Source organism: Myotis myotis, unplaced genomic scaffold (genome assembly GCF_014108235.1).
Source record: "Myotis myotis isolate mMyoMyo1 unplaced genomic scaffold, mMyoMyo1.p scaffold_m19_p_17, whole genome shotgun sequence".
Taxonomy (NCBI): domain Eukaryota; kingdom Metazoa; phylum Chordata; class Mammalia; order Chiroptera; family Vespertilionidae; genus Myotis; species Myotis myotis.
Window position 1 is genome coordinate 7,713,221 of NW_023416321.1, and position 26,739 is coordinate 7,739,959.

The following is a 26,739-nucleotide window of genomic DNA, read 5'->3' on the forward strand; positions in this document are numbered from 1 at the left end:
ATAATAAAGTCTACCTATAATGCCACCACACAGAGGCAACCCTATTTACATTTTTAAAAGAAATCCAGAAATAGAAAACATACAGGCCATAGTCTAGTCCCTTCATTTTACAGATGAGGGGACTGAGGTCCAGACAGGTAACCAATACCTTCACTTAACCTGGTTAGCAAGAGATCTTAGACAGAAAACAAGTAAAGATGAAATGGTAATTCTTCAGTTTTCATTTAAAGACCTGGTCACGTTCCTCTGGTACCATAAGCCCAAGGTTTTGAGCAGTGGTTCTCCACCTTCTGGCCCTTTAAATACAGTTCCTCATGTTGTAACCCAACCATAAAATTATTTTTGTTGCTACTTCATAACTGTCATGTTGCTACTGTTATGAATCGTAATGTAAATATCTAATATGCAGGATGGTCTTAGGCGACTCCTGTGAAAGGGCCGTTCGACTGCCAAAGGGGTCACGACCCACAGGTTGAGAACCGCTGGTCTTGAGATTTTTTTTTCAACACATCAAAAAGAAAGATCATATTATCCATAGAAAACCATAAATATGTTACCTCACTTGCTGGGGGTGAGGGGAATGGAGTGTTGTTAGTTAATCAAGAGAAAGAGAAACTTGTCTATGACACTTTTTTATTCTTTTAGGGATTTTATATTCCTGAAGCCTGGGAGACAGGAAGACTTACTCATACTGCATTTGAAATGCGTCACTATAATAATCTTGATAATACCCCTTCCTGTCTTATTTTGGAGATAACATATAACCCCAAGGTAACTATCCACCTACAGAAATGGACACAGTAGGGTAAAGACATTCATTAAAAAAAAAAAAAGTCACCCAATTATAAATAATTCATGATGAGCTGGCAAGCACCATTTTGCTCTGGGTTGCAAGGTTCATGCAGAAACACCCTGATCGCGTGTATATAAAGACAAGCTGAACTGTGTGAGCAGGACACTCACCAGGCAGCTTCGTTCCGGGCACAAGCTTCGCTCCAGCCTGGGCGCCATGTCTGTGCGCTTCTCTTCTGCATCCAGACGCCTGGGCTCGTGCGCGGGCGCGGGCTCTGTGCGGCTGTCGAGTGGGGGAGCCGGCTTTGGGGCTGGAAACGCGTGCGGTGTGCCGGGCATTGGAAGTGGCTTCTCTTGCACCTTTGGGAGCAACTCGTCTGTAGGAGGCTATGGCGCAGGGCTGGGCGGGGGAAGCGCTTCCTGTGCTGCCTTCCTTGGGAATGAACACGGCCTCCTGTCCGGCAACGAGAAGGTGACCATGCAGAACCTCAACGACCGCCTGGCCTCCTACCTGGACAACGTCCGAGCCCTAGAGGAGGCCAATGCGGACTTGGAGCAGAAGATCAAAGGGTGGTATGAGAAATATGGGCCTGGCTCTTGCCGCGGTCTGGATCATGATTACAGCAGATACTTCCCGATAATTGACGACCTTAGGAGCCAGGTAAGAAGCACAATGTCATGAGGGTTAAGACCCATAGGAGTATTTAGCTACATGCACACACTCACAAATATATAAGCAATCACACACAGGAAGCAGGGCTCTGCCTTCAGCTTCTAATTCTCGGTACTTCGTTATTCATATTAAAAATAATGTACATTAAAAATAATGTATATTAAAATTCTCATCTTTGAACATGTCTCACTTAGCACCTGGTACAAAGTGAGCATATTGATGCTTTTAATAATATCAAAAACTGCCCAATGTCTCCAGCTATATATTACAGGCTTTTCTATAAAAAGAGGTTTTTGTTGTTTTTTATGGGGGTGGGGGAGGGGAGTAAAAGAGGTCAGACTTAAATTTCCCATTTTCAATAGAATCATCTTATTATTGGAGACAGGGTGCCAGAAATATTACTATTATTTCATTGTTGACTTTCTTCAAGGAAATTTGAAAATTTAAAAAGGATTTCCTCACTCTTCACTAATTCTCCATTTATCAGATAATTTCTGCAACTACAAGTAATGCCAGTGTTGTCCTGCAAAATGATAATGCGAGACTAACAGCTGATGACTTCAGGCTAAAGTAAGTAGAGCTTAAGAGAATTTTTTAAAAAAATTATTTAAGCAGGTCACTCTTTTATTTAGGCTATTTGAGGTTGGCTCAATTCTTTGTTTCTCTTTGTCTGTTAAATGTGTACTATAACTAGTCTGAATTATATATTTTACTTGGGAAATATGAGGGCCGACAGATGAATGTCAACATCACATGAAAGAAAATTTTGACTATTTCCGTTCTCTTGCTTCAGAGAAATTCATGTATTGCCTTATGGCTGATCCAAGTGAAGTTCTGAGTATATTTTAACAGTTTGACCTCAAAGCTTCAAGTTCTACAGTGGCCTAAAAGGTGATGTGACTAACGTGATCAAACTTACAAATATTTTCTGAGGTTTGAGAACGAGCAGGCCCTTCACCAGAGCGTGGACGCAGACGTCAGCAGTTTGCGCCGGGTCCTGGATGAGCTGACTCTGTGCAGGACGGACCTGGAGATCCAGCTGGAGACTCTGACCGAGGAGCTGGCGTATCTCAAGAAGAATCACGAGGAGGTAGGGGCCTCTCCCCCGATTCCACAACCCGCCCTCCTCCCAAACTCTAAAAATGCCTTTCAGATGACAACTGTAATGTCTGAAATCAATCTCAAGGAGAAACTTGTCAATTTCTCCATATGGTTTGATGGTTTAAAATGTTTCTATTCTTCCCCCTCTAAAGAAACGAACCCTAAAAAAAAAAAGTGTCTAACTGTATGGATCGTGTCTGTCTGGCTCCTTTAAAAACATGCAGATCCTGCCCTGACCGGTTTGGCTCAGTGGATAGAGCCTCGGCCTGCGGACTGAAGGGTCCCGGGTTAGATTCCGGTCAAGGGCATGTACCTTGGTTGCGGGCACATCCCCAGTAGGGAGTGTACAGGAGGCAGCTGACCGATGTTTCTCTCTCATCGATGTTTCTAGCTCTCTATTCCTCTCCCTTCCTCTCTGTAAAAAATCAATAAAATATATATTAAAAAAAAATTCAGATCCTAACTAACACGGTTTAACAAATCGGTGCCAGGAAATGAAGGCTCTGCAGTGCGCCGCTGGCGGCAACGTGAACGTGGAGATGAACGCGGCGCCCGGGGTGGACCTCACGGTTCTGCTGAACAACATGCGGGCCGAGTACGAAGACCTGGCCGAGCAGAACCGCCGGGATGCGGAGGCCTGGTTCAACGAGAAGGTGAGACCACGCTAGGGCGCGCTGACCTGGCCCCGGCCCCGGGACGGCAGGGCAAGCATCACCCTGACCTAACTCCCGACGTTTCAGAGCGCCTCGCTGCAGCAGCAGATCTCTGACGATGCTGGGGCCACCACCTCCGCTCGAAATGAACTTACTGAGATGAAACGTACTCTTCAAACGCTGGAGATTGAACTTCAGTCCCTCTTAGCAATGGTAAGTAAAAAATTACTACTACTACTAATAATAATAAGTGTTTGCTTTAGAAGTTAAGAAATATTTCAGAGAGAGTTTTCTTCTACACGATACTTACCCATTCATTATTATGCTTGAAATAAGGCACATCTGCACTCTGCACAGTAGATTCCTCTCTGCCTGAAAACTAGATGCTAATTATTATGAAACATTAGAAATTAGCAAGTATAGTTATTGGGGGGGGGGGGGCACTCGTAAAAGAAATGGTTTTACCATGAATCTTCTCTCCCAAGACAAAAGATCAGAAGCCACTGTCCGTGGAGTGCAGAAATCCGTTTGCTCCCCACCTAGCTTCTTCATCTAGCATTCCTTTTGCCCACTTCATTAAGAACACTTACAAGTTCCTTTTTAAGTGGCACAAACAGGAAGCAAAGTAGAGGCATGAAGGCTGCCTACAAAGCTGAACACGCATGATGATAATAACAACCTTATTTATTAAGGGTTTGCCCAGCACTTTCACCCACACGACTCCACAATAGCTCTGGGGCTTAGGCAGGAAAGACTTTGTAATTCCTGTCATTATTTCCAACAGGAGAATCTGAGATTCAAAGAAGTTAAGCCGTTTTCCCAGAGTCCCACAGTGGGATACGAAGGAACCATAACTTCTCTCCAAGTTTTCTAATTCCCAAGTCTAAACTTTTTTCCACAGTGGCTAGTAAACCCCCAGATTTATCCATAAAAGAGGCTATAATTGTATATAAAATTAGGACTTTGTATAAAAATCATTGCAGGTGAATGGGTAAGACATTCTCATCTTTATTCCGTGTAAAATTATAGCAAGCATCCATCCCTCTGTGGGTTTCTATAGAAGTCCTATATAAACCCATATGGATCCACTAGCCAATGAATCAAAGGATTTAAAGATGAAAAGGTCATTCTTTGGGTCATTCTACTTCTGGAAAGTATACGCAGGTCACTACAGGATTATTTTTTCATAGAAGAGCTGCAGTCCTCATGAGACAAGGCTGTCACATGATTAGAAATGAGGTAGCAAAGCTTAGGGGGACTTTTATTCTGAGGGAAAGCGGCAAATTGTGTCAGACTCTCCAAGCACGGGCTATATTGGGTGGGTGCGGGGGAATCTTTACACTGTGCCCTGTGAGGACACAATTCATCTTTGCTAACACTCCTGGGTATGCGAGTAACATTCAACAGCAACTGTGTTATCCTCACAGATAAAAATAGTATGACACATAATAAAGGCAACCATTAATACTGAACGAGGGGAATCTTTTGAGTAAATATTATTTGCATTGCATGAAGATAACTCTCTGAAATATCTATGTGCTTTGCCTTACGCTGAAACAACACTGTGACATTTTCTACTAAATGGTCTTACTGACCCATAGAAACAGTCCCTGGAGTGCTCCCTGACGGAGACGGAAGGCAACTACTGTGCGCAGCTGGCCCAGATCCAGGCTCAGATCGGGGCCCTGGAGGAGCAGCTGCACCAGGTCAGAACCGAGACCGAGGGCCAGAAGCTCGAGTACGAGCAGCTCCTGGACATCAAGGTCCACCTGGAAAAAGAGATTGAGACCTACTGCCGCCTGATAGATGGAGAGGATGGGTAAGGACTGCTTCCATGGAGAAAATAATTTATTTTAAGGTTGCTAACTATTTTTTAAAATCAACTACAAAGTATCTCTGACCTACATCGTGTGTACCTAAACTTCTTCTACTGTTATTTAAGAATCCAATGCTCTCCCATGCTAAATCAATATTTTTCCGTTTCCTCAGCAAAACACAGAGTGAAATTATTCATACAAGCTCTCTATATTTTTACAGCTCTTGCGTTAAATCAAAAGGCTACCAAGGACCAGGAAATCAGATGAAAGGTAAACAAAAGCGGTGCTGAGCATTCAGTGTTTATTTGTATATGTTCCAAATGACAAGTTATTTCCTCTTTATCAATTTGAGAAATCTTACCAATTCATGTGTGTCATTTTAGAGGCATCTAAAGGCACCGTGATTAAAACAATTGTTGAAGAAATAGATCCTCGTGGCAAAGTCCTCTCATCCAGAGTTCAAACCATGGAAGAGAAATCCACCAAAGTCAACAACATGAAGAGTGAACAGAGGGTGCCTTCCTGAGCCCCAAAAGAATGGCCTTAAATTAAAATGTCAAATTGAAGCTAGATTCCTAAATAAGGGCCCTCTTATGTTTCTGCTTTCCTTCCAGTGAATGAAGACAAATTCTTTTTAGAGTAGTAACATTCCTTTGCCTTTCTCTGTGGTGGGGTTTCAATAAAAGTTTTTCCTGTTGCAAGTCATCTTCACTGGTTCTGGTCAGTCTTTGCATTGTAAACTTAACCCCAAGTTGGAACTGAATTTTGTTTTTAATTTCTTCTATTTAATTCAATGGCCTTCAGAAATTAGGAGTAAATTTAACAGGCAAACTAGGTGGAGTCTTTTTCGCATTTCTGTAAAGTTTTACATTGTCCTTCCTTGTAAAAATACTTGTTAAACACACACTAAGTGCTGGTAAGGAGAATAAAACAGTTAACAAAATCTAATCCCTAAGTGCAACATGACAGAGAAGTGGAAATAAGGAACTGGAGAATCAGAAATATCCTAAAAATGAAACAAAAAAAAACACTAAAACTAAAAATGGTGATATTTGAAGGTGGAAAGGAAAAGAGAGAAATGTGAGGACTAGATAAGGCAGGTGGTCAATTTCACAATGTGAGGCCACAAAACAAATGTAAGAAGACTGATATCATAACAAGTATCTTTTCTGACCACACTGGTATGAAACTAGAAATCAATAATAGGAGGAAAATTGGGAATTTCAGAAATATATAGAAATTTAAGAACACACTCCTGAGCAATTAATGGGTCAAAGAAATCAAAGAAGAAATAGAAAAATACATTGAGACAAACGAAAATGAAAATTCAATTTACCAAAACTTATGGGATTTGGCAAACCAGTATTAAGTAGGAACTTTATAGTGATAACTGCCTACCTTCAGAAAGATGAAAGATTGGGAGAGCCAAGCTGGTGATAGAGTAGGTGGAAGCTACACTCACCTCCTCCCAGGAATCAGACTGGAATGACAACTAAAATATAGAACAACCAACCTGAATAACCAACTGAGAACTAGCTGAACACAAGTCTTATAACCAAGAATTTACAGAGGAAGCCACATCGAGACGGGTAGAAAGGGTGGAGACCCAAAAAGGCTGGCTTCATTCCCACAGGTGGCGGCTGAGATCCCAGAGGGCTATCTCAGCTGCAAAGGCTTTCCCTTAGGAGAGTGAGGTTTCCCAGCCCAGAGCACCAGAGCCAGGAAGAGGCGCCACATAACGTCTCGCTGTGAAAATCACCAGGGGTACTGTCTGCCAGGGACATAATGAAGTCCACATATGACAATCCCACATATGACAGCCAACATCATACTCAATGGGCTTTTCCCTTAAGATCAGAAGCAAGACAGGGATGTATGCTCTCAACATGCTTATTCAATACTAGAGGCCCGGTGCACAAAATTCGTGTATGGGTGCAGTCCCTAGGCCTGGCCAGCAATCAAAGAGCGAGCGTCTGGCATGGAAGGGCAGGTCTCAGCTGACCTCTGGGCCCCCAGGCCCCCGTGCGCCCCCCTCCACCTGAGTCACGGCGCCCGAGTCCCCACGCAGAGATGCGGTGAGCACAGCCAGATGCCGTGGGCCAGAGCATAGCATGGGCATCTGGGCCACCCAGCAGCACCGCATGGAAGCCGGGCAGGCAGCACGCTCTCTCCCGGCCGGCCTTGCAAACCAGCTCCTGCGTGAACTCATGGGGAGCCCAACTGGCCCCTGCAGTCCCAGCGGCTGAGGCCCAGCTCAACCAGAAGAGGCCACATGGGTGTGAGCCGGGCTCCTCACGGGTGCCTGGCACCTGAGCGCGGGGGGTTTTCCCAGCCCACAAGCCCTGGCATCCCGGGGGAGGGTAGCAGGGGGAGTGAGAGCAAGCTCAGCAGATAACCAGCGTTCTCACCACACCTCTATCCCTGTTACCCCCACCCTCAGGTAGCCAGGGAGAGGCCACAGCACGTCATCAACATCCACCATGTCCTGTGTCGCCCCCTGGTGGTCAGTTCATGTCATAGTGAGTGGTTGAACGACTGCCCAAGGAGACAATTTGCATATTATAGTACTGTAAGTGCAAGCCACAGCTATCAGCAAGAAGAAATAAAAGGCACTCAAATTGGAAAGGAAGAAGTAAAACTATTTGCAAATGACATGATACTGTATATAGAGAACCCTAAAGATTTCACCAAAAAACTACTAGAACTGATAAATAAATTCAATAAAGTAGCAGGATACAAAATAAATATCTAGATATCGGTTGCATTTTTATACACCAATAATGATCAATCAGAAAGAGAAACTAGGTAAATAATCCCATTTACAATTGCATCAAAAAATATATATACCTGCCCTAGTCAGTTTGGCTCAGTGGATAAAGCTTCAGTCTGCAGACTGAATGGTCCCGGGTTCAATTCCGGTTGAGGGCATGTACCTCAGTTGCAGGCTTGATCCCCAGTGGGGGGCATGCAGGAGGCAGCTGATTGATGATGTTCCTCTCTCATCAATGTTTCTATCTCTCTATCCCTCTCCATTCCTCTCTCTCTAAAAATCAATAAAAACATATTTTTAAAAAGCCAACTATATGAGTTTCCTCAGTAGATGAGTGGATACAAAAGCTGTGGCTCAGAATCGGTGTGCTTAACCACATCATAACACCATGCTAGGGAGAACCTCATGAGTCTACCTTCCTTCTAGAAAGGGAGGATAAAAACAAATTGGTTCTAACCCCAATTAGTCTGAGATTAAGCAAAGTCATCAGGGTCTCCTTCCCAAACAAATCAGGGGAGTCATTTTGTGGGAGGAGTTAGGATACTAGAATCTGATTCTCAGGGGGGAAAAAACTAGAAATCTAATGACAAAACAAACATCATTCATATCCAAGAAAAATACATTTCTAAACCCAGCTAACAAATGTAGAATGTGAATTTCAGACAATGGCAAAAGATAGCAAAGCATGTTTGAAGCTAAACACTAAATTATCAGGGGCAAAATTAGTGTATGATCATTAGAATAAGATTATGTATGAAACTTCATCCTGAGATAAGCAAACATTAACACTGCATAACTTAAAAGTTTAAATCAAATATAGTATGCACATTATATAATGAACGTTCTAATACCTAATAGATTCTGAAAAAATGATAATGATATGTGGCTGAACACACATATCCTGAATAAAATAACCACTCTCAGGATAGAAATACTAGTACATAGACAGAAATGGCCTAGAGAATTTGTTAAATCTATCTCCCTCTTCCAGAAAGGACTAAGCTAAACTATTATTTTAGAAGAAATTTATGATTAAGAAAATTCAGGAGAGTTGCTCATATGAATAATAGATGACATTTTGAGGAGTTAAGCATCAGACATTGCAGTCTTGCTTTGACATAAAAATGTTTTGTGATCTGTGTGGCCACTTAGCTTCAGAGTCAACTCATCTTCAAAATCGTCCTAATAATATATGCTTAACTTATTTCACAAAAGATTGCAAGTTAATTATTATTTATAAAATATCTAGAGACCAGTAGTTTATGTTAATAATACTTTGCAGTCTCATAATACCTCTTATAACTCAAGAATTATAAACTCTTACACTGACAAACTACTCTGTTTTTCTTGTTTTATTCCTGGGTGATATGAGCAAAAGATTAAAATTTTGATCAGGTCACAACAAAATCAGTAGTAAGTCCCTGAATATGAGCTGCATCTCTTAATTCATCACACATTGTTCTAAACATGGTCAAGTGGTCTGAATTTCAGCTTTCTATTAATTATCTTAAAATATTTTGGTCAAAAAAAAAATCCATGCATTCTGGGCCACCCAATATTCCATATCTTTTATGAACAGTAACGCTGGAGGTTTTTTCAAGCTAGTCAACAATGTCCACAACCTTGAAAAAAATCTCATTCAGAAAAAATTACTGTTTCAAAACTATTCAAACCCATAATTAGTCAGCCAATCAATTTGTACCATTATAAATGACAGAGACCTGACCCTTCTGACATGGTCACTTTATTATAATAATTTAAGTAATTAACATGTACAAAATGTTTGTGCCCTGCAGACTGTTTTATAGTCATTAATTATTGGAATAGCTCAACATTCATTTGAGACTGTTCAACATTATTATTTTCATTTGCCCAATAGGGAAATGAAGCCCAACCAGACAGGTTAACTTCCCATGGCATCAAGGCAAGAGAATGAAAAGCCTTCTTATCTATGACAATTAATCTTCTATTCAGAGTACCAAATCACTGGCTTTCTAGGTAATAATGAAAACGCTCCTCTTCATCTATTTAACTCCCCACTCATCAATAGGAACATTGATAATCACTTCTCAAAATAATCCATGATGCCTTAAATACATAAATTTAAACTAAAAGGCAGTAACAATATTTTTGAGGTAGAGAAATGAACAATATGGAGACAGAAGTTAGTTGAATGGACATTCTGCTCCTGGACTCAGCCAAGAAATCTCAATTGCAACTAACTTTCTGTCAAGGCCACATATTCATTCTTTTTAGTTAAAATGGTAACTACAGGGCTTCTGTTATTTCAGTTTTTAAAAAATCTATTAAAAAACTCCCACCACCGAAGGGTCACTATATATTGAGAGTATCTGATTTTAATAAGAAAGAAAACACTCAATAAACGCATGAATAATAGTAAAGATACTCCATAAGCATTTACAGGACAAAAGCAGTAGACATTTCCCATTTGACTTATTAAATTTTTGTTATGTAGAGGGGGAAATGAATCTATTCCAGAGGTCAAAAAGCTGTCTATTTAAGTTTGACCTTTGAAGCTATGACTCAATATTACTCCATCTGGCACCTTTTCATATGGAAAGATATCCTTGGGCACTTTTCCACCTACAGACTGGACAGTATTGACAATCACCCAGTTATGAAAAACAACAATTAGAGTATGAGTAACATTTTATTATAAATCGGCATAGTAAAGACTGAAATGACGTACCGCATCCTATAAAAGGCCAATGGGAGTAAATGCTATGGGTGGTACGCTTGGCTTTGCTCTGCTCTGAGAAAGTGCTGCTCAGCTGTGCTGTCGCCATGTCCTTTCGACTTTCTAGTGGATCCAGGCGGGTCTGCTCTCAAGCTGGCCCTGGCCGGCTGTCTGGTGGAGGGGCAGGCTTCGGGGCTGGGAATGTGTGCAGTGGGCCTGGAGCAGGAAGCAGCTTTTCTTGTACTCTTGGGAGCGTTTCTTCTGGAGGAGGTTTCTACAGCGGTGGTGGAGGGCTGGGAAGTGGCGCCTGTGCTGGTTTTCTTGGAAATGAGCACGGCCTCCTCTCTGGCAATGAAAAGATGACCATGCAGAACCTCAACGACCGCCTGGCGTCCTACCTGGACCACGTGCGAGCTCTGGAGGAGGCCAACACAGACCTTGAGCAGAAGATCAAGTGCTGGTATGAGAGATATGGGCCTGGTTCTTGCCGGGGACTGGATCATGACTATAGTAGATATTCCTCAGTCATTGAAGATCTTAAAAGGCAGGTAAGAAATGTGGATTTGCAGACTTTTATTATAGATCTGAGGTGTCCATAACCTAAAGGCAACACAAAATAGCAAATGTGCTTAGCAACTATAAATGATGTATTCCTAGTGTTTGGAGCCTGATAATAAAAATTTGTAGCATGAATGAATGAAAAAGAAATAGTTTTAAAACAAACAATCATTTTGTTGATCTTATATTTAGCTCATAGTTTTTAATCAAGAGTAATAAAAGTATTCATGATTATAAAACTTACACTTTGGCTCTTAAGTTCTAGGCATTTATTATCCAAGGAAATCCAGATTCCTTTTAATGTAGAAAAAAATTGTACTAAAATAGATACTTGATGGGTTAAGAAGATAAGAATCACACTTAAATCTGGAGTTTTCCTTGACTTTTGGAACGTAACATTTTGCACAATCTACCCTATTTAGATCATTTCTGTGACCACCTGTAATGCCAGCATTGTTCTACAAAATGACAATGCCAGACTGACCGCTGATGACTTCAGGCTGAAGTAGGTAAAAAATAAAGTCATTCATTATAACTAAGGGAAAATGACTACATTTGGAGTAAAGAACATGTCTTTTGCTTTAAAAACCAACATGTTTTTTAATTTAAATTCTTTATTGTTTAAAGTATTAGATATGTCTCCTTTTTCCCCCCATTGACCTCTCCCTGGCCGCTCCCACCCCCAGCATATGCCCTCACCCCCTACTTGAACCAACATGTTTTTATAAAGTCAGACTGGATCACTGAAGAAATTAAATGCATCCTTATTTTTAAAAGCCATAGTAAACTTGAAACCATATTTTTATTCAGCTGTTAAGCATATTTGGGTGACAAAAATCAACTCTGAAAAGCAACTCCTCCAAAATAATGTCCATAGATGAGTTGGGATTCCAAAGCGACCCATCACGTTGCCATCACCATCAGCTTCAGCAGCGTGTACAGGCATCATCTTTCAGTGCATGAAATGTCTGAAGAAGGTACCCTTTGCACCTGCCTGTGACTATAATTCTCATGCTCTTTAATGGCCTTCCAGGTATGAAACCGAGCTTGCGCTGCACCAGAGCGTGGAGGCCGACATCAATGGTCTGCACAGAGTGATGGATGAGCTGGCCCTGTGCACAGCCGACCTGGAGATCCAGTGTGAGGCCCTCACTGAGGAGCTGGCTTACCTGAAGAAAAACCATGAGGAGGTACGGACACTGCGGGGTGGCTCTGTGTCGTACCAGATTTCCTTCCTCGAGTTCAGTTTATTTCCCAGCCCTGTGATTCTCAAAATTCCACCTTGAATATCCACACTGATCCCTTCTCCAGGAAATGGAGGTCCTGCAGTGTTCAGCCGGGGGGAACGTGAATGTGGAGATGAATGCAGCCCCGGGCGTGGACCTAACTGTTCTGCTGAACAACATGAGGGCTGAGTACGAGGACTTGGCCGAGCAGAACCGCAAAGAGGCGGAAGCCTGGTTTAACGAGAAGGTATGTCTGTGGCAAATCACACACCCAGGTCAAGGGCCTGTTTGTTCAATAGACCACCAGGCTGGACACTAACCCTTCTGACAATTATGCTTCAGAGCGCTTCGCTGCAACAGCAGATTTCTGACGATGTGGGAGCAGCCACAGTGGCCAGGAATGAGCTGATGGAACTGAAACGCAACCTGCAAACCTTGGAAATAGAACTTCAATCCCTCGTGGCCACGGTTTGTAGGAATCACCACTGATTTGAATATGTGTGTGTGTGTGTGTGTGTGTGTAATAAGTAAATACATATATCATATAACAAAATAGGTAACAAAGTATATGTAACTGAAAAGATAAAATATATCAAATATATCAAATATATATTAATATATTAAATACCTTTAAAAATATTAAATATCAAGAATTTTGTCCATAAACATTACTTCTGACTCATCAACCCCCAAAATTTTTTTAAAGAAACTTTTTTCAATGAAAAGGAAAAACATTTTTAAAACTTTGCTAATGCTGATTTTGATGGAAAGAATTTAGACTCCACACAAATATTTCATTCCGCCTTGAGAGTGTTGTTATTTATGGGTTCTACAGGCAAGCCTTGCTTTGTTCTTCTTTCAGAAACATTCCTACGAATGCTCCCTGGCAGAGACCGAAGGCTATTACTGCCTTCAGCTCCAGCAAATCCAGGATCAGGTCGGGGTGATGGAGGAACAGCTCCAACAGATCCGCACGGAAACCGAAGGCCAGAAGCTGGACTATGAACAGCTTCTCGATATCAAAATATTTTTAGAAAAAGAAATTGAAACGTATTGCATATTAATAGATGGAGACGGAAGGTAAATATTAACGCGTGGAAAAATAATCTTGTTATTAAAAAATTCATCTCACATCAACCAGGTTTTCTCAATATACGTGTATACTCATATTGTACCCTAGAATGTCCTACGCTAAAGAGCATGCCTGTGTATGGCCTCAGAAAGTTATTACTGCATCCAGTTGAAATGAAAACAGGCAGCAAAATCAAATGTTTAAGTCTGTAAAATATTTGCAGTCTGTTAATATATAGAACATTTAAATACAGAAGGATGAACAATTCCTCTACTCTAATCCAAGTGGCTTCCCGTGACTTAGTGTTGAAGTACATTTCTCATCATTACACATCCTATTTTATTTTTACTTGCTTAGTTACCAGAATGACACCCTTGGGAGAATCTGAGCACATTGCTTAAGCTCTTTAAACCCCGATTTCTTTATTGTAGAACTATGATAACACCAAATTCATACCCTGAAATACTTTTAACAATAGTGCCTCGCTATGTAGGGAAAGTGCTTATGACAGTGGCTTGCACACAAAAGGGACTCGGTAATCAGTGGCTATTACTAAATCTTGCCCATGGTCTCACCATGACTTAGCATCTTATGCATCTTCCAAGACTAGTGTCAGTCTCTGCAGAGTATTCTCTTAAGAACCCTAACGGTGATGGCTCCCTCCTTTGAACAACGTGCTCATTACACTATTCATTCTTCACTTCTCTTACCTTTCATGCCATGTTAGAGGTAACTTTACTTGCATGTGCTCCCTTTTCTTTTCAACAACGTAAACGGCTTATATCTCGGCTCTACAGCACATAGTCTGGTGCCTTCAGTGCAGTAGGCACGCCAACCATGCTCATTGGCCAGGTGATTGACTGAAAAGTCAGAATGAGAACTTGCAGTCCCCGTATTGCTAGATGAAAGAGATAATGTCTGATCACAAGGGAATTTTTTATCCATTAATTTAAACATCCACTTAGGTTAAACATCCATTTAATCGCTTCTTTTACTGTATTGAAGTCATGAAAAACTTACTAATGTCCGTTAAACATAAGACTTTGAATCTTATTGAAACTAGAATTCCAAAACTTTCATTCCCAATTCATCATTATTTATGAGCTCCCGAATGAAATAAATGCAATAATTTACTCTTCTCTTTGCAGAAAAAGCAAGTCCACATGTTACATATCAAAAGGGTGTGAGCCTGTAAATTCCGAAAATCAAGTCAAAGGTATGGGAGAATTTTTACTTGTTGTAGCTCTTTTAAACTCTAGCAATTGCATTAAATAAGTCACTTATATTTGTAAGCTTATGACAGTTCTTAATATTCGTATATCATATTCTTATACTAGTAGAACAGATGTGGTCAAAGTATGAGATTGCTGAAATGGGGAACCCATCCCTCAATATCCTTTTTAATTAGAAAATATTATTTTCACAGTTTCAATGCTTTGATAGCAGAACTACTTTATTTTAAAACACAAAACTTGGGCAAGTTGATGTTTAAAAGAAGACATTAGTTGCTCCAGGCCTGTACATGCCTAACATTACAAGTTTTAATCCATGTTTCATTTATGCTTTCAAACACCCATTTCTCTAAAAACAGTGGTAAATACAAGAAAGAAAGAGATCCAGGCCCTGCTAAACATAGACTTCAAACACAGTATTAATATTTCATTTTCCACAAACTTGCAAACACCATTTTTAAAAAGCTTACCCATCGTCACTAAATGCCTTTCAACCTGTTAAGAATGAACACTAAACTTTCATTTGTTTTATTTTAGACTCAAAAGAAGAAGCGGTTATTAAAACAGTGGTCGAGGAGCTAGATCAACTCAGCAATGTCCTTTCACTGAGGGTCCACTCAGTTGAAGAAAAATCCTCTAAAATAAGCAATATTACAATGGAGCAACGCGTATCTTCTAAAACACCTTAATGAGGGGGAAGGGGTTGCTGTTATCAAAAGCCTGGCCTTGCAAAATCCCACTGGCTAAGTAACCCAAGGAAATCGTTCACTTCTTAACAAATAAAAAGCCTAGACTTTGTTTTTCTTCTCTTCCTTTCTCAAGTTCTTTGCATGTCATCCTTCTCGGGAGTGTATACTATGTAATCCCATCTATATGATATTCTGGAATAGACAAGATTACAGACATAGTAAACTGATCAACATTTTCATGGTGCCAGGGCTGTGGGAGAGGTTGACTACAAAGGGATATGAGATGATTTGGGGGCAGGGTTAATGAATTGTTCTGTATCTTGATTGTGGTGGGGGTTACATGAATGACTATGTGTTTGTTAAAACTCACAGAACTGTATGTTTAAGATGAATTTTACTCTACATATATTAAACCTCAATAAATCCAATGAAAAAGAACTGGCAAAAAAAAAATTGAAGGAATCTATCCTAAAGAAAAACATGAATATGTTCAGGATTGTTAATAATAGCAAAAAAAATTGGAAACAAGCTGAAAATCTCCTAATAATGGTTAAACAAATTACTTAAAATTAGGTTTGGCCCAGAATAACATAACAAGATAACAGCACTTTACACAGATAGAAATTTATTTCTTTCCCACACACAAATCCAGGGGTAAGGCATTCAGGGCTGGGATGGCACCTTTGCACCAGAGAATCCCCAGGAACCCAGCCATCGCACCCATTTCAGCAGGATGGAGGAAAGGGAGAAGATGGGACAAAGACTTGTGTCAGTTGCATCTTAGATGAAGTATCTAGAACACACCACATATACTTCTGCTTACATCTCATTGTCTAGCTTAATCACATGACCACAAGTAGTTACAAAGAATGTGGAGAAAGTAATCTTTACTGTGGGTAGCTACTGCCCAGTTAAAAATTTGGGGGACCAACCAACAGTTTCCATCTCATTAGAAACCTACCAATTCATGCTCTAAGGCATGTAAGGTAAACAAGGAAAGTTACAGGGCAACACATATAACACAGATGACTCGCCTAGGCATGTGTGTCTACATGCTATGTATGTATGCAAATGCATGGAAAACCATCTGGAAGGGTACAAACATCTGTAATGATGAACTGTGGTTGCCTGAGAGAGTAAAGAGGAGAGCTAAAGAGGAAGGTGAGAAAAGATTTTAACATTTTCCTCTATACTCTTTGATCCTGCTTGATTTGTTTACATCAAGAATGTGTTCATGCAGAGAGTGAAATCATGGTTTCCATGTTCATATCAGTATTATTCACATAGCCAAAAGGTGGATGCAACCCAAGTGCCCACCTACTATTGAATGGGTAAAAAAATATGGTATATAAATGCAACAGAATATTATTAAACCTTTAAAAAAACAAAGAAATTCTGGCACATGATTCAACTTTGAAGCTAGTCACAAAAGGCGAAACAATGCATTATTCTACTTATCTTGAGTCCCCAGAACATAGTAGATGTTTTATAAATATTTGTTAAATAAATGAATGAATGAATGAATCCATATGTTCACAACAGTGTCACATAAATGTTCATGGAAATTTTGTCCATAAGCCAATTTCCAGATTTTTCAAAAAATTCCATAATATTTAGGGTTTTCAATAACTATATGGGGATCCACACCCAGTAAATAGTTAATTTACTGATGACTTTCACCTAAGCTAAACCACAATGAAATAAAAACAGATGAAATATTTGCTTCCAGGTTTGCTTCAAATTTTGCTGGGTCAGGAAATAAGTTAATATCCTTCCAAACTCCCACAACTCATAACAGCAATTAGGGGTGTGTTCCTAATTGCCAAAATGGCTAAGAGAAGGCAGCTATACCTAACGATAAGTAAGTGTCAACAAAACAGGATGCATGTCAGCCAAAATGGAAGTTACTTCCCATCAGAAACAGTGGCGAGAGGGTATGGGGGCGGGATTGGTATTTAAAGGACCAGGTTGGGTAAATCATGATCCCAGTTCTGTTCCCTACTTAAGTGGAAAGAATTGTAACAATAACATTTTTTATAAAGTCTCAAAGACATCAAAATCTGCCTGGGCATAAATAGCCCAAAACCATGACGCCAGATTGCTATGGTGTGGCGGACTGCTGAGTTTTATCTTCTAAGGAGGGAAGTGAAGAATGACTCACTCACAATTTGAAAATGTAATAAGGAACCTGAAATTGCTCCACCCAGACCCATTTCTCAGATAACCACCAACCTGAGGGCAGCTGCCCTCCTACAGAAATGAGCCCAGCGAAGTCAGTCACTAATTAGGAAAAATCATCCAATTACGCTAGCTTGCTGAGGCTGGCAAGCTCCCTTTTACTCTGTGTAGGCAGAATATCATCCAGAACACACTTGAGAATTATCTATAAAAAGGCACACAGAACAGTGGAGAGGAGAAGGCACTCCTTTCTGGGACTCACGAGAACAGCTCTGCAACACGCTTGACCGGACACCATGTCTCTTCGACTTCCCAGTGGCTCCAGGAGGGCCTGTGCCCGTCCCGCCACGGGGTCGCTCAGGCTCTCGGGTGGGGGAGCCAGCTTTGGGGCTGGAAATGCTTGCAGCCTGCCTGGAATTGGAAGTGGCTTCTCCTGTGCCTTTGGGGGCAGCGCTCTGGGAGGAAATGCAGGCGGGAGCAATTCCTGTGCTGGCTTTACTGTGAATGAGGGGGGCCTCCTCTCTGGGAATGAGAAGGTGACCATGCAGAACCTCAACGACCGCCTGGCCTCCTACCTGGACAACGTGCGAGCTCTGGAGGAGGCCAACGCAGACCTGGAGCAGAAGATCAAGGGCTGGTATGAGAAATTTGGGCCTGGGTCTTGCCGCGGTCTGGATCACGACTACAGTAGATACTTCCCTATAATTGATGATCTCAAAAGCCAGGTAAGAAACTACACTCCTCAATCATTTTGATGAACTTTCATTTCTAAAGGCTCTTTTCCTTTCCTCACTGAATTCTAAACGCATTTATCATCCCTACTTGTCATTTCCTAAAAGGAATTTCAATTTAGCATTGGAAATAAGCACGAAGTAGATTCCTTTGGTTAACCTCATGATTTAAAATGTCACTATCTGGTCACTATATTAATTTTGATTATATCCATTTTCTAATCTTAAAACATAACCACTTTTTTATTGATTGTAATAAATTGTCTTTAAAAAAAAAATCAAACTCCCCATTTCTAGATCATCGCTGCCACCACCAGCAATTCGAATGCTGTTCTACAGATCGATAATGCCAGGCTGACAGCGGATGACTTCAGACTCAAGTAGGTAGACTCCCAGAGCGAAAGAATCCATGGAGGTTAATGCGAAGCACTAAACTGAATTTATTTTTGATCCCTCCATTACATATTAAAATACTGGGATTTAAAGCAAACAGAATGCTATTACTTTTTTATACTTTTGCCACAAGATCTAAAGTATGAACTGCCATAAAAGAAGTGTTCAATGCCCTAGTTCTTTTTCTTGCGTCAAAACAAAGAAAAGAATAATTCCCGTACAGCAGACTTTGAAAATGTCTCTTGTGGCCAAATCTGGCGCCCCCAAATTCTACTTGCTCGTTGATTTTGGCTAGTTCCCCAACCATGTGACAAACTGGAAAATCATTAACACCCTTTAAGGTATGAAAATGAGCTGGCTCTTCACCAGAGCGTGGAGAGTGATGTCAATGGCTTGCGCAGAGTCCTGGATGAAATAACCCTGTGCCGGACAGACCTGGAGATTCAGTATGAAACCCTGAGTGAGGAGATGACGTACCTCAAAAAGAACCACAAAGAGGTGAGAGCTGATTGTCTATGCTTTGCCACCCCTCTGCAGACACTACCTACCCGATAGGAGGTCTCGTACTTGGCTTCTTAAACAAGACATTGGTCCTAATAAACCATTATCAGACAGACATGGGGCCTGAGTTGTCTTCAGAAGTGGCCAAGTCTTTGTGCAGATTCACCCTTGCTCTCTCATTGTTTCCCATGGGGGAAAAAAGAATCATGTTTTCCAGACCAATCAGGGTTAAAGAGCGGTAGTTGGCTAGATAATTATAGCTATAGATAATTAAAATGGTGCACTTAAAAGATTACATCTAGTGAGATAAAAGATGTATACTGTAAGGACTGCCTAAGGAAAGTAGATCTAAATTTCTATATTAACAGTGGCAGATTTAAAACACTTAAACATTTACTCCATACACACATTAGGCATATATACTTAATATTAATACATATTCTTAATAAGTATGGCTATAGAAATAATGAGACTGGAATTAAACTGTTACATTAAAATTTACACTTCCAAATAAATAGTATATGTCCAAAGTGGTCATCGTGGGAAGCTAGATTCTAAATTAGACCATACAGCCACTGCTCCAGACACACCTCTGGGGTTGCTTTCAGAACCACTGTTTCCTGATCATATTTTTATTCTTTGAAAAGGAATTTGATATTTTTAAACAGCCAAAAAACTTCTCCAAGTCAAGCCAAGGGCTTAAAGGAGAAAAGCTAGAAATGCTGCTTGCTTAGTCATGAGGCTGTCTTGTAAATTTAAGTATTTGAAGAATAACATTTGTATAAATATATGGGTTCAAGTATGGCTATAGCCCCCTGGCAGTTACTCAACAAATTTTTGATGAATTGAATGCAATTGATTTCATTTTTTTAATGACTCACAGACAAACCCCCATGCATCTTTTAATCTTTTTCTGTTTGAACTGGGGAAGATTTCCCTAAATCCTCAGAAGTAAAAACCCCACCTGGAGACAGACAAGGCATGGGACCACCAGGGAGGAACGAATGCTAGACTCACCTGAGGGACTTGGTACAGGGAGGAAAGAAAGCCTCATTAGTGTCATGAGGACCGATCCAGGGCCTGGGACAGGGGCGGGGAGGAGGGTTCCTGCAGCAGAGGCGGAAGCCGCTCCGTGTTGTTTCAGTGGTACAGTCTTAGTGGTGTCTGCCATCCACAATCTTAGAATGACTCACTGCACCCCAACAGCACACACCTCGGATGAAATAACATGCAAAACTGATTCCAACCTCTCTGATGATGATAATGATCATAATGACTAGCATTTATTTAGTATTTACGCGCCAGGTAGTACTGTTGGTCTTATAACTATTTCACATCTTTCAACAACACAGAGAAGGATATTATTTGTTGCCTCAGTTTTCAGATAAGAAAACTGGGATTTGAAGTGAAGCAACGTTCCCAGGTAGCTACTACAGGGCAGAACCAAAATTCACATCGAGATCGGTTTGACACCAAAGTCCATCAAGACACTATAATGGCCTGTGAAAGCTTAATAGCTTAAGAGACAACTAGGATTCTTTAGAAGATGATGTTCTTCCTTTACTAATAATAAACAAGTTTATAATTATAAGCAAGTATAAATATATAAACATAAATATGTATTTACTCATAGTTATTTCAATTGTTCAAAATTATCCAGACTCGGCCCCTCCACCATGTTCATGCTGAGTTCAGGATATTGCTGACTGGAGAGCACATCAAAGCTGGTCTCAGAGTGGAGTAATGACCAAGTCCACGGAGGTGGAGACATTTAAGCTATAAATGAATAGAAAAAGAGATGATGGATCACTCATTCTATATATTTGTTTAATTTTTTTAAAAAAAACATATTTTTTATTGATTTCAGAGAGGGAGAGAGAGATGGAATCGTCAATGCTGAGAGAGCATCACTGATTGGCTGCCTCTTGCACGTCCCCTACCGGGGATCAAGCTGTAAACCCAGCCATGTGCCCTGACCAGGAATCCAGCAGTGACCTCCTGGTTCATAGGTCCACACTCAACCACTGAGCCATACCAGCTGGGTTCATTCCAGACATTTTAAGGACTTTCATTTGGAAAAGGAATTAAGACTTTTTCTGTTCAGCAGAACTATAACTGATGGATGAATTGGAGTTTATGAGATGGAATTGGGATCATCATAGAAAAGACCTCTGGAGCAACAAAACTCCAAGAATGAAACAGGCTATTTCATGAGGCAGTGAGTTCACTGTCGTTGAAAGTTATGTCCGCTGGACAGGATATATAAAATGTAGAGGGAGCTCATTGCATAGCCTGGGAGATGGAACCAGGTGAATGCTAAGAACCCTTCCAAAGCTAAGCTTCTAGAGCTTCTAGACTTTCTATGAGATCCCTGCTTAGCTGAGCTACACACTTTTCTGCCTCTAGGAAATGCAAGTTCTGCAGTGCGTCGCTGGGGGCAACGTGAACGTGGAGATGAACGCGGCACCCGGGGTGGACCTCACGGTTCTGCTGAACAACATGCGGTCTGAGTACGAAGCACTCGCGGAGCAGAACCGCCGGGACGCGGAGGCCTGGTTCAATGAGAAGGTGAGTCTTTGTGAGAAAACAAGCCTGCTGCATTTTGGTGATGCTCACACCTAAGATTTTCTCCCTCAACTTATACCTTCCAGAGCGCTTCCCTGCAACAGCAGATCTCTGAGGATGTGGGCGCCACAACCTCCGCCCGGAATGAGCTGACTGAGATGAAGCGCAATCTGCAAACACTGGAAATTGAACTTCAGTCTCTCTTAGCTACGGTAGGAAAGGACAATGTCTTACCATCTCCTAGGTTATCATTTTAAATATGTGCCAGTTGGTTTTAAAGCTCTTAACCACATTGCCTGACCGGTGTGGATCAGTGGTTGAGCATTGATCTATGAACCAGGAGGTCACAGTTCAATTCCCAGGCAGGGCATATGCCTGGGTTGCACACTCCACACCCAGTGTGGGGCATGCAGGAGGCAACCGATCAATGATTTTTTTCTCATCATTGATATTTCTATCTCTCTCCCCCTCTCCCTTCCTCTCTGAGATCAATAAGTAAGATTTTTTTTTAAATCTCTTAAACATGTTGAGAATATCTATATATAAAAGCCTAATATGCAAATTGTCCCCTTGGGAGTTTGACCAGGAGACTGATCGCTCCCTATGATATGTGCTGACCACCAGGGGTTGGCATAGAAAGAAGGGGGGCAGCTGGCAGCCGGAAGGCCCCGATCAGTTCTGATCGCCAGCCAGCCCTAGGGACCCTACCTGTGCACAAATTTCATGCACTGGGCCTCTAGTCTGCATATATTATTTTATATACTTAACTCAAAACATTAAGAGAGAATAGGAGATAATAGGATTGTATCTAGAACAGCTAAAACAGCATCATCAATGACTTTAGACTTGTTCTACCAAAAAGAAAGACTTGCTCATTTTAAGAGTGTCACAGAGTCTTCTTAACCATGTGTCCACAGGAAATCTACAACAACAGCAGAGCTAACAAGAGGAGAAAGTCATATGTCAAAGCAAGTGTGTATATGTGTGTATCCATCTCAGTTTCTTCATTGTTTCCTTACAGAAACAGTCCCTGGAGTGCTCTTTGACGGAGACAGAAAGCAACTACTGTACGCAGCTGGCCCAGATCCAGGCTCAGATCGGGGCCCTGGAGGAGCAGCTGCACCAGGTCAGAACCGAGACCGAGGGCCAGAAACTCGAGTACGAGCAGCTGCTGGACATCAAGGTCCTCCTGGAAAAAGAGATTGAGACCTACTGCCTCCTCATAGGTGGAGATGACGGGTAGGTAAAATAATTTACAGAGAAGTAATATACTGAAATCTGCATGAAACTTAGATCTCCGGGAACTGATATGACCACATTTATTATCACATCGCTAAATATTAAACATGATACTCTACTGCCAAGGTACAAATTAGCCACATCTTACAAAACCAAAATGCAATAAGCCCTGTACTTATGGTATGAAAATGTAAGACTCACCTCTTGATGCTAAAGCAGATGTAACCCACTGAAATGTGCTCACCAGACAGCTAAATAAAACATAATAGTGAATTTAGAACTGAAGGGGCTCTCTCCAAATCATGTTTTTGTAATGTTTTCAATAATATGTGTCTACAGGGCTTGCAAATCTGGAGGTTACAAGTCTAAAGATTATGGGTCTGGGAACATGGGAAGTCAAGTCAAAGGTAATTGAGTAAATTCTATTTTTATGCTATACTACTTCATTTTCAATGCACTGCTTGATTGCTTTTATATTCCCAGAATATATATTATATATTATATGTAAGAGTAGATAAAGATTTGTAGTAGACATCAGTGAGTGCTAGGTGTCTGTCTTTAGAGATGTATGCTAATTTTATTTATTTTATTTTTTTAATATTTTAATTTTTTTTTTATATTAATTTTAAACAAAGTAACATGTCGCCATATTTTTAGCTAATCAAATTTCACCAAAAAATGAGTCCAAGTATTTGTGCTTATTGCATAGTTCACCTATATAAAAATCCTATTATTCCTTAATTGATATACTTTCTTACTCATTTTTTAAGTTTATTGAATTAAAATATACTAAACATAAAATTTAGTATCGTTACCATTTTTGTGTGTACAGTTCAGTGGCATTATGTACATTCATATTCTTGTGCAACCATCACCACCATCTATCTCTAGAACTCTTTTCATCTTCTAACACTGAAACTCTATACCCATTAAACAATACTTTCCATTCCCCCTCCCCAGCCACTGGCAACCACCATTCTACTTTCTGTATGAATTTTACTCTAGGTACCTCATATAAGCAGAATCATATAGCTTGCCTTTTTGTGACTGAGTCATTTCACTTAGCATAATATCCTCAGGATTTGTCCATTTTGTAGCATGTCAGAATTTCCTTCCTTTTTATTTTTATTTTTTCTATTTTTTATTTTTTCTTGAGTTCAGAGAGGGAGAGATAGGGAGAGATAGAAACTGCAATGATGAGAGAGAATCATTGATTGGCTGCCTCCTGCACACCCCCAATTGGGGATTGAGCCTGCAACCCAGGCGTGTGCCCTGACTGGGGAATCGAACTGTGACCTCCTTGTTCATAGGTCGATGCTCAACCACTGTGCCACGCTGGCCAGGCGAATTTCCTTCCTTTTTAGTGCTGAGTCATATTCCCTTGTATGTTTTTGCCATATTTTTTTTATCCATTCACCCATTGATGAATTCTTGGGTTGCTTCCACATTTTAGCTATTGTAATCTTATTCATCTTTTCTCACTCTCTCAAAACTCCTTTTAAATTTTAATTTCTAGATCCAGCCAAAGCCATAGTGGTTAAGAAAGTTCTGGAGGAGGTAGACCAACGCAGCAAAATACTGAGCACCAGGCTCCACTCCCTGGAAGAGAAATCTCAAAGCAATTAATTTGAGACACAAGAGCTAGCATATGCCAAATGCTTTCCGAGAAGAAGAGGCATTATATGTATCTGCCAAGAAAAATGAGCAAGTCTAAAAGAAGTCTGTCCCTTTGTCTTTCTGTTACTGAAATATAACCTCTAGCCATCAATAGTGGTATCTCCCATTCATCTGCAAGAACGTCACATACAAATGTGATGACTCATTTGAATACCTTGTAGAAAATGTTGCCAATTCTTTGTGTTCAATAAACCTTCCTTCAGCAAGTTATCACTGATGGTATTGTCTTATATTTAAAATGTCCGTGTCTGTGGCCTAGATATATGAACACTAACAGCTTTTCATTTATATAAAAACTTTTAAAAAATTAACAGATTTTCATGAGGCTTTCCCAATAATTCAAAATGAGACAAATTCAGAATGAATAAAAATACTTTCACTTAAATCCCCAATTTGCCCTACTCTGACATAATAACAAGTCTATTCCCTTTCATAATAGCTAAAATGTACACATTTCAGGTTCATATGTAAAATGGGGATAATAATACTTCTCTCAACTGGTTATTATAAAGGTTAACAAATTATTCTAAAGTGTATTTATTGAATAAGCATTCAGTAAATGCTAATTTACTTTTAAATACTTGATATTTATAAGGGTTAATTCTCAAATATCATTTCCCTTTGAATATATATTTAAATAATATTCCAAATATAAGGGAGGTTAAAGCAAAAGTTCTGGTTTAAAATTCAAGCTCTATTAATGGAGTCACATAATTTCCTCAAATCAAATATTACCGCTAGAGACTTAGTTGCCCTCTCAATCCTCTATGGATGGATTATCCATATTGTAATCCATCCATGAAAATTTGATTTCAAGCTCCATCTGAAAATATTAAGCAGAAAAGACAACTGGAGTTTTTTAAGGGCACTAATTATTCTTGAATTGTCTATTTCTAATGCAATCTTAGCCAGAGGCCACTAGAATCAAAATATCTAATACGTCCCCCATCAGATTATGTGAAACAAAAACATTACAATCTTAGAGAAAATTCATGAGTTCTCAGAAATGCAGCTTTCTCAATAAATGTGAGCATAATAGACATTCCTTCACAAAGAGAAAATACTTTTTTCTTTCATGCCATTCGGGCTCTGTGCCACTGTTCTTATTCATTTAATAACAATCAAGAATTTTCTCAGGCCCAACCAGTGTGGCTCAGTGGTTGAGCATCAACCTATGAACCAGGAGGTCAGAGTTAGATTCCAGGTCAAGGCATGTGCCCGGGTTGTGAGCTCAATCCCCAGTGGGGGGTGTGCAGGAGGCAGCCAATCAATGAGTCTCTCTTGTCATTGATTTTTCTCTCTCTCTTTCCCTCTCCCTTCCTCTCTGAAATCAATATAGATTTTTTTAAAAAAGAATTTTCTAGTAATAAGACTCTATTTACTTACTTTTATTTACTACTTAATTTTGAAAGCATTTTTGAACTGTAATGATAATTGTGTTATAGAAGAAGACAGCTCTGGGGGGACATTTTCAGAGCTTCAGTTCATACACTATAACCAGTGTGTCAACACTGCTCCCTAATGAAATGCCATCTTCCTTCTGCCACTGTTGCTGCCATCAGTGCTCATTCTGGGTTCACTGAAGAGTTTACTCACAGCAACTATGAGAATTTTCAGGTATTTACGTGGCAGTCTTACCAGATACTGTCTTACTCTATGAGGAAACCAAATTTTATCGAAAGTAGCTGTCCTTCCTTAGGATTAAAGTTATACTCACACAGACCTGCAGAGGCAATACGACTGCCCAAATGGTGGATCCATATTCAGTTATAGGAATAATCCAAGAGGAAGGAGGGAGACAGTGTTGAAACTGATGTGTAATAGTCTTCACCTAATTTGAATAATTTCCTTGGGCTTTGGGCTGGAAGGACAGTCTCTAGTTGTCTGGTACCTGGCCCTGGGATGATTTAAGGCAGGGGAAGTATTGGCTTGATGTGTGAGAGTTAGTTTAATTTTTATCTGTTCCTATAAATTAGGCAAAAGAGTGGAACAAGATTCTAGTATTAGCATAATTACTGGAAGGAATGCTGCCCCACCTACTGACCAGTCTCAGCATTTGAATGCTGATAAATATAACATGAAATTATTGTCAAGTAAGTCTATAAGGACGCAAAGGAACAGTTCAATTATTAACATGGCTAGTGAAATATACATTAGGAAATAAAATGGGAGCA

General features: G+C 40.3%; 3 protein-coding genes across 4 annotated transcripts; all 3 read left to right on the forward strand.

The window, feature by feature from the left end:
* The first annotated feature begins 958 nt into the window (after positions 1–958).
* On the forward strand, positions 959–5,741 carry KRT27 (keratin 27). The gene is made up of 8 exons (XM_036340591.1): positions 959–1,453; positions 1,953–2,035; positions 2,399–2,555; positions 3,058–3,219; positions 3,307–3,432; positions 4,821–5,038; positions 5,257–5,306; positions 5,420–5,741. Exons 1-8 carry the CDS (start codon positions 1,010–1,012, stop codon positions 5,560–5,562), a joined length of 1,383 nt encoding a protein of 460 aa, XP_036196484.1. The 5' UTR covers positions 959–1,009; the 3' UTR covers positions 5,563–5,741.
* A 4,827-nt stretch (positions 5,742–10,568) lies between these two features.
* On the forward strand, positions 10,569–15,390 carry KRT26 (keratin 26). Its single transcript, XM_036342147.1, has 8 exons — positions 10,569–11,052; positions 11,485–11,567; positions 12,096–12,252; positions 12,374–12,535; positions 12,631–12,756; positions 13,151–13,368; positions 14,509–14,576; positions 15,130–15,390. Exons 1-8 carry the CDS (start codon positions 10,612–10,614, stop codon positions 15,279–15,281), a joined length of 1,407 nt encoding a protein of 468 aa, XP_036198040.1. The 5' UTR covers positions 10,569–10,611; the 3' UTR covers positions 15,282–15,390.
* A 2,191-nt stretch (positions 15,391–17,581) lies between these two features.
* KRT25 (keratin 25) lies at positions 17,582–24,775 on the forward strand. Of its 2 annotated transcripts, none has more exons than XM_036341813.1 (8): positions 17,582–18,184; positions 18,488–18,570; positions 18,985–19,081; positions 21,491–21,652; positions 21,736–21,861; positions 22,671–22,888; positions 23,228–23,295; positions 24,405–24,775. In XM_036341813.1, exons 1-8 carry the CDS (start codon positions 17,756–17,758, stop codon positions 24,512–24,514), a joined length of 1,293 nt encoding a protein of 430 aa, XP_036197706.1. In that variant the 5' UTR covers positions 17,582–17,755; the 3' UTR covers positions 24,515–24,775. The 2 variants fall into 2 exon arrangements, with proteins under 2 accessions (XP_036197706.1, XP_036197705.1); XM_036341812.1 differs by having other exon boundaries at positions 17,591–18,184; positions 18,925–19,081.
* The last annotated feature ends 1,964 nt before the right edge of the window (positions 24,776–26,739 follow it).

Excerpts from the sequence above, each read along its gene's own strand:
- KRT27 (XM_036340591.1), top strand. The coding sequence starts at position 1,010 with ATGTCTGTGCGCTTCTCTTCTGCATCCAGACGCCTGGGCTCGTGCGCG. Across the intron at positions 3,220-3,306 it reads AGGCCTGGTTCAACGAGAAG|AGCGCCTCGCTGCAGCAGCA; the intron begins GTGAGACCACGC and ends CCGACGTTTCAG. Across the intron at positions 3,433-4,820 it reads TTCAGTCCCTCTTAGCAATG|AAACAGTCCCTGGAGTGCTC; the intron begins GTAAGTAAAAAA and ends ACTGACCCATAG.
- KRT26 (XM_036342147.1), top strand. The coding sequence starts at position 10,612 with ATGTCCTTTCGACTTTCTAGTGGATCCAGGCGGGTCTGCTCTCAAGCT. Across the intron at positions 11,053-11,484 it reads TTGAAGATCTTAAAAGGCAG|ATCATTTCTGTGACCACCTG; the intron begins GTAAGAAATGTG and ends TACCCTATTTAG. Across the intron at positions 13,369-14,508 it reads TTAATAGATGGAGACGGAAG|AAAAAGCAAGTCCACATGTT; the intron begins GTAAATATTAAC and ends TTCTCTTTGCAG.
- KRT25 (XM_036341812.1), top strand. The coding sequence starts at position 17,756 with ATGTCTCTTCGACTTCCCAGTGGCTCCAGGAGGGCCTGTGCCCGTCCC. Across the intron at positions 19,082-21,490 it reads TCAAAAAGAACCACAAAGAG|GAAATGCAAGTTCTGCAGTG; the intron begins GTGAGAGCTGAT and ends TTCTGCCTCTAG. Across the intron at positions 21,653-21,735 it reads AGGCCTGGTTCAATGAGAAG|AGCGCTTCCCTGCAACAGCA; the intron begins GTGAGTCTTTGT and ends TATACCTTCCAG.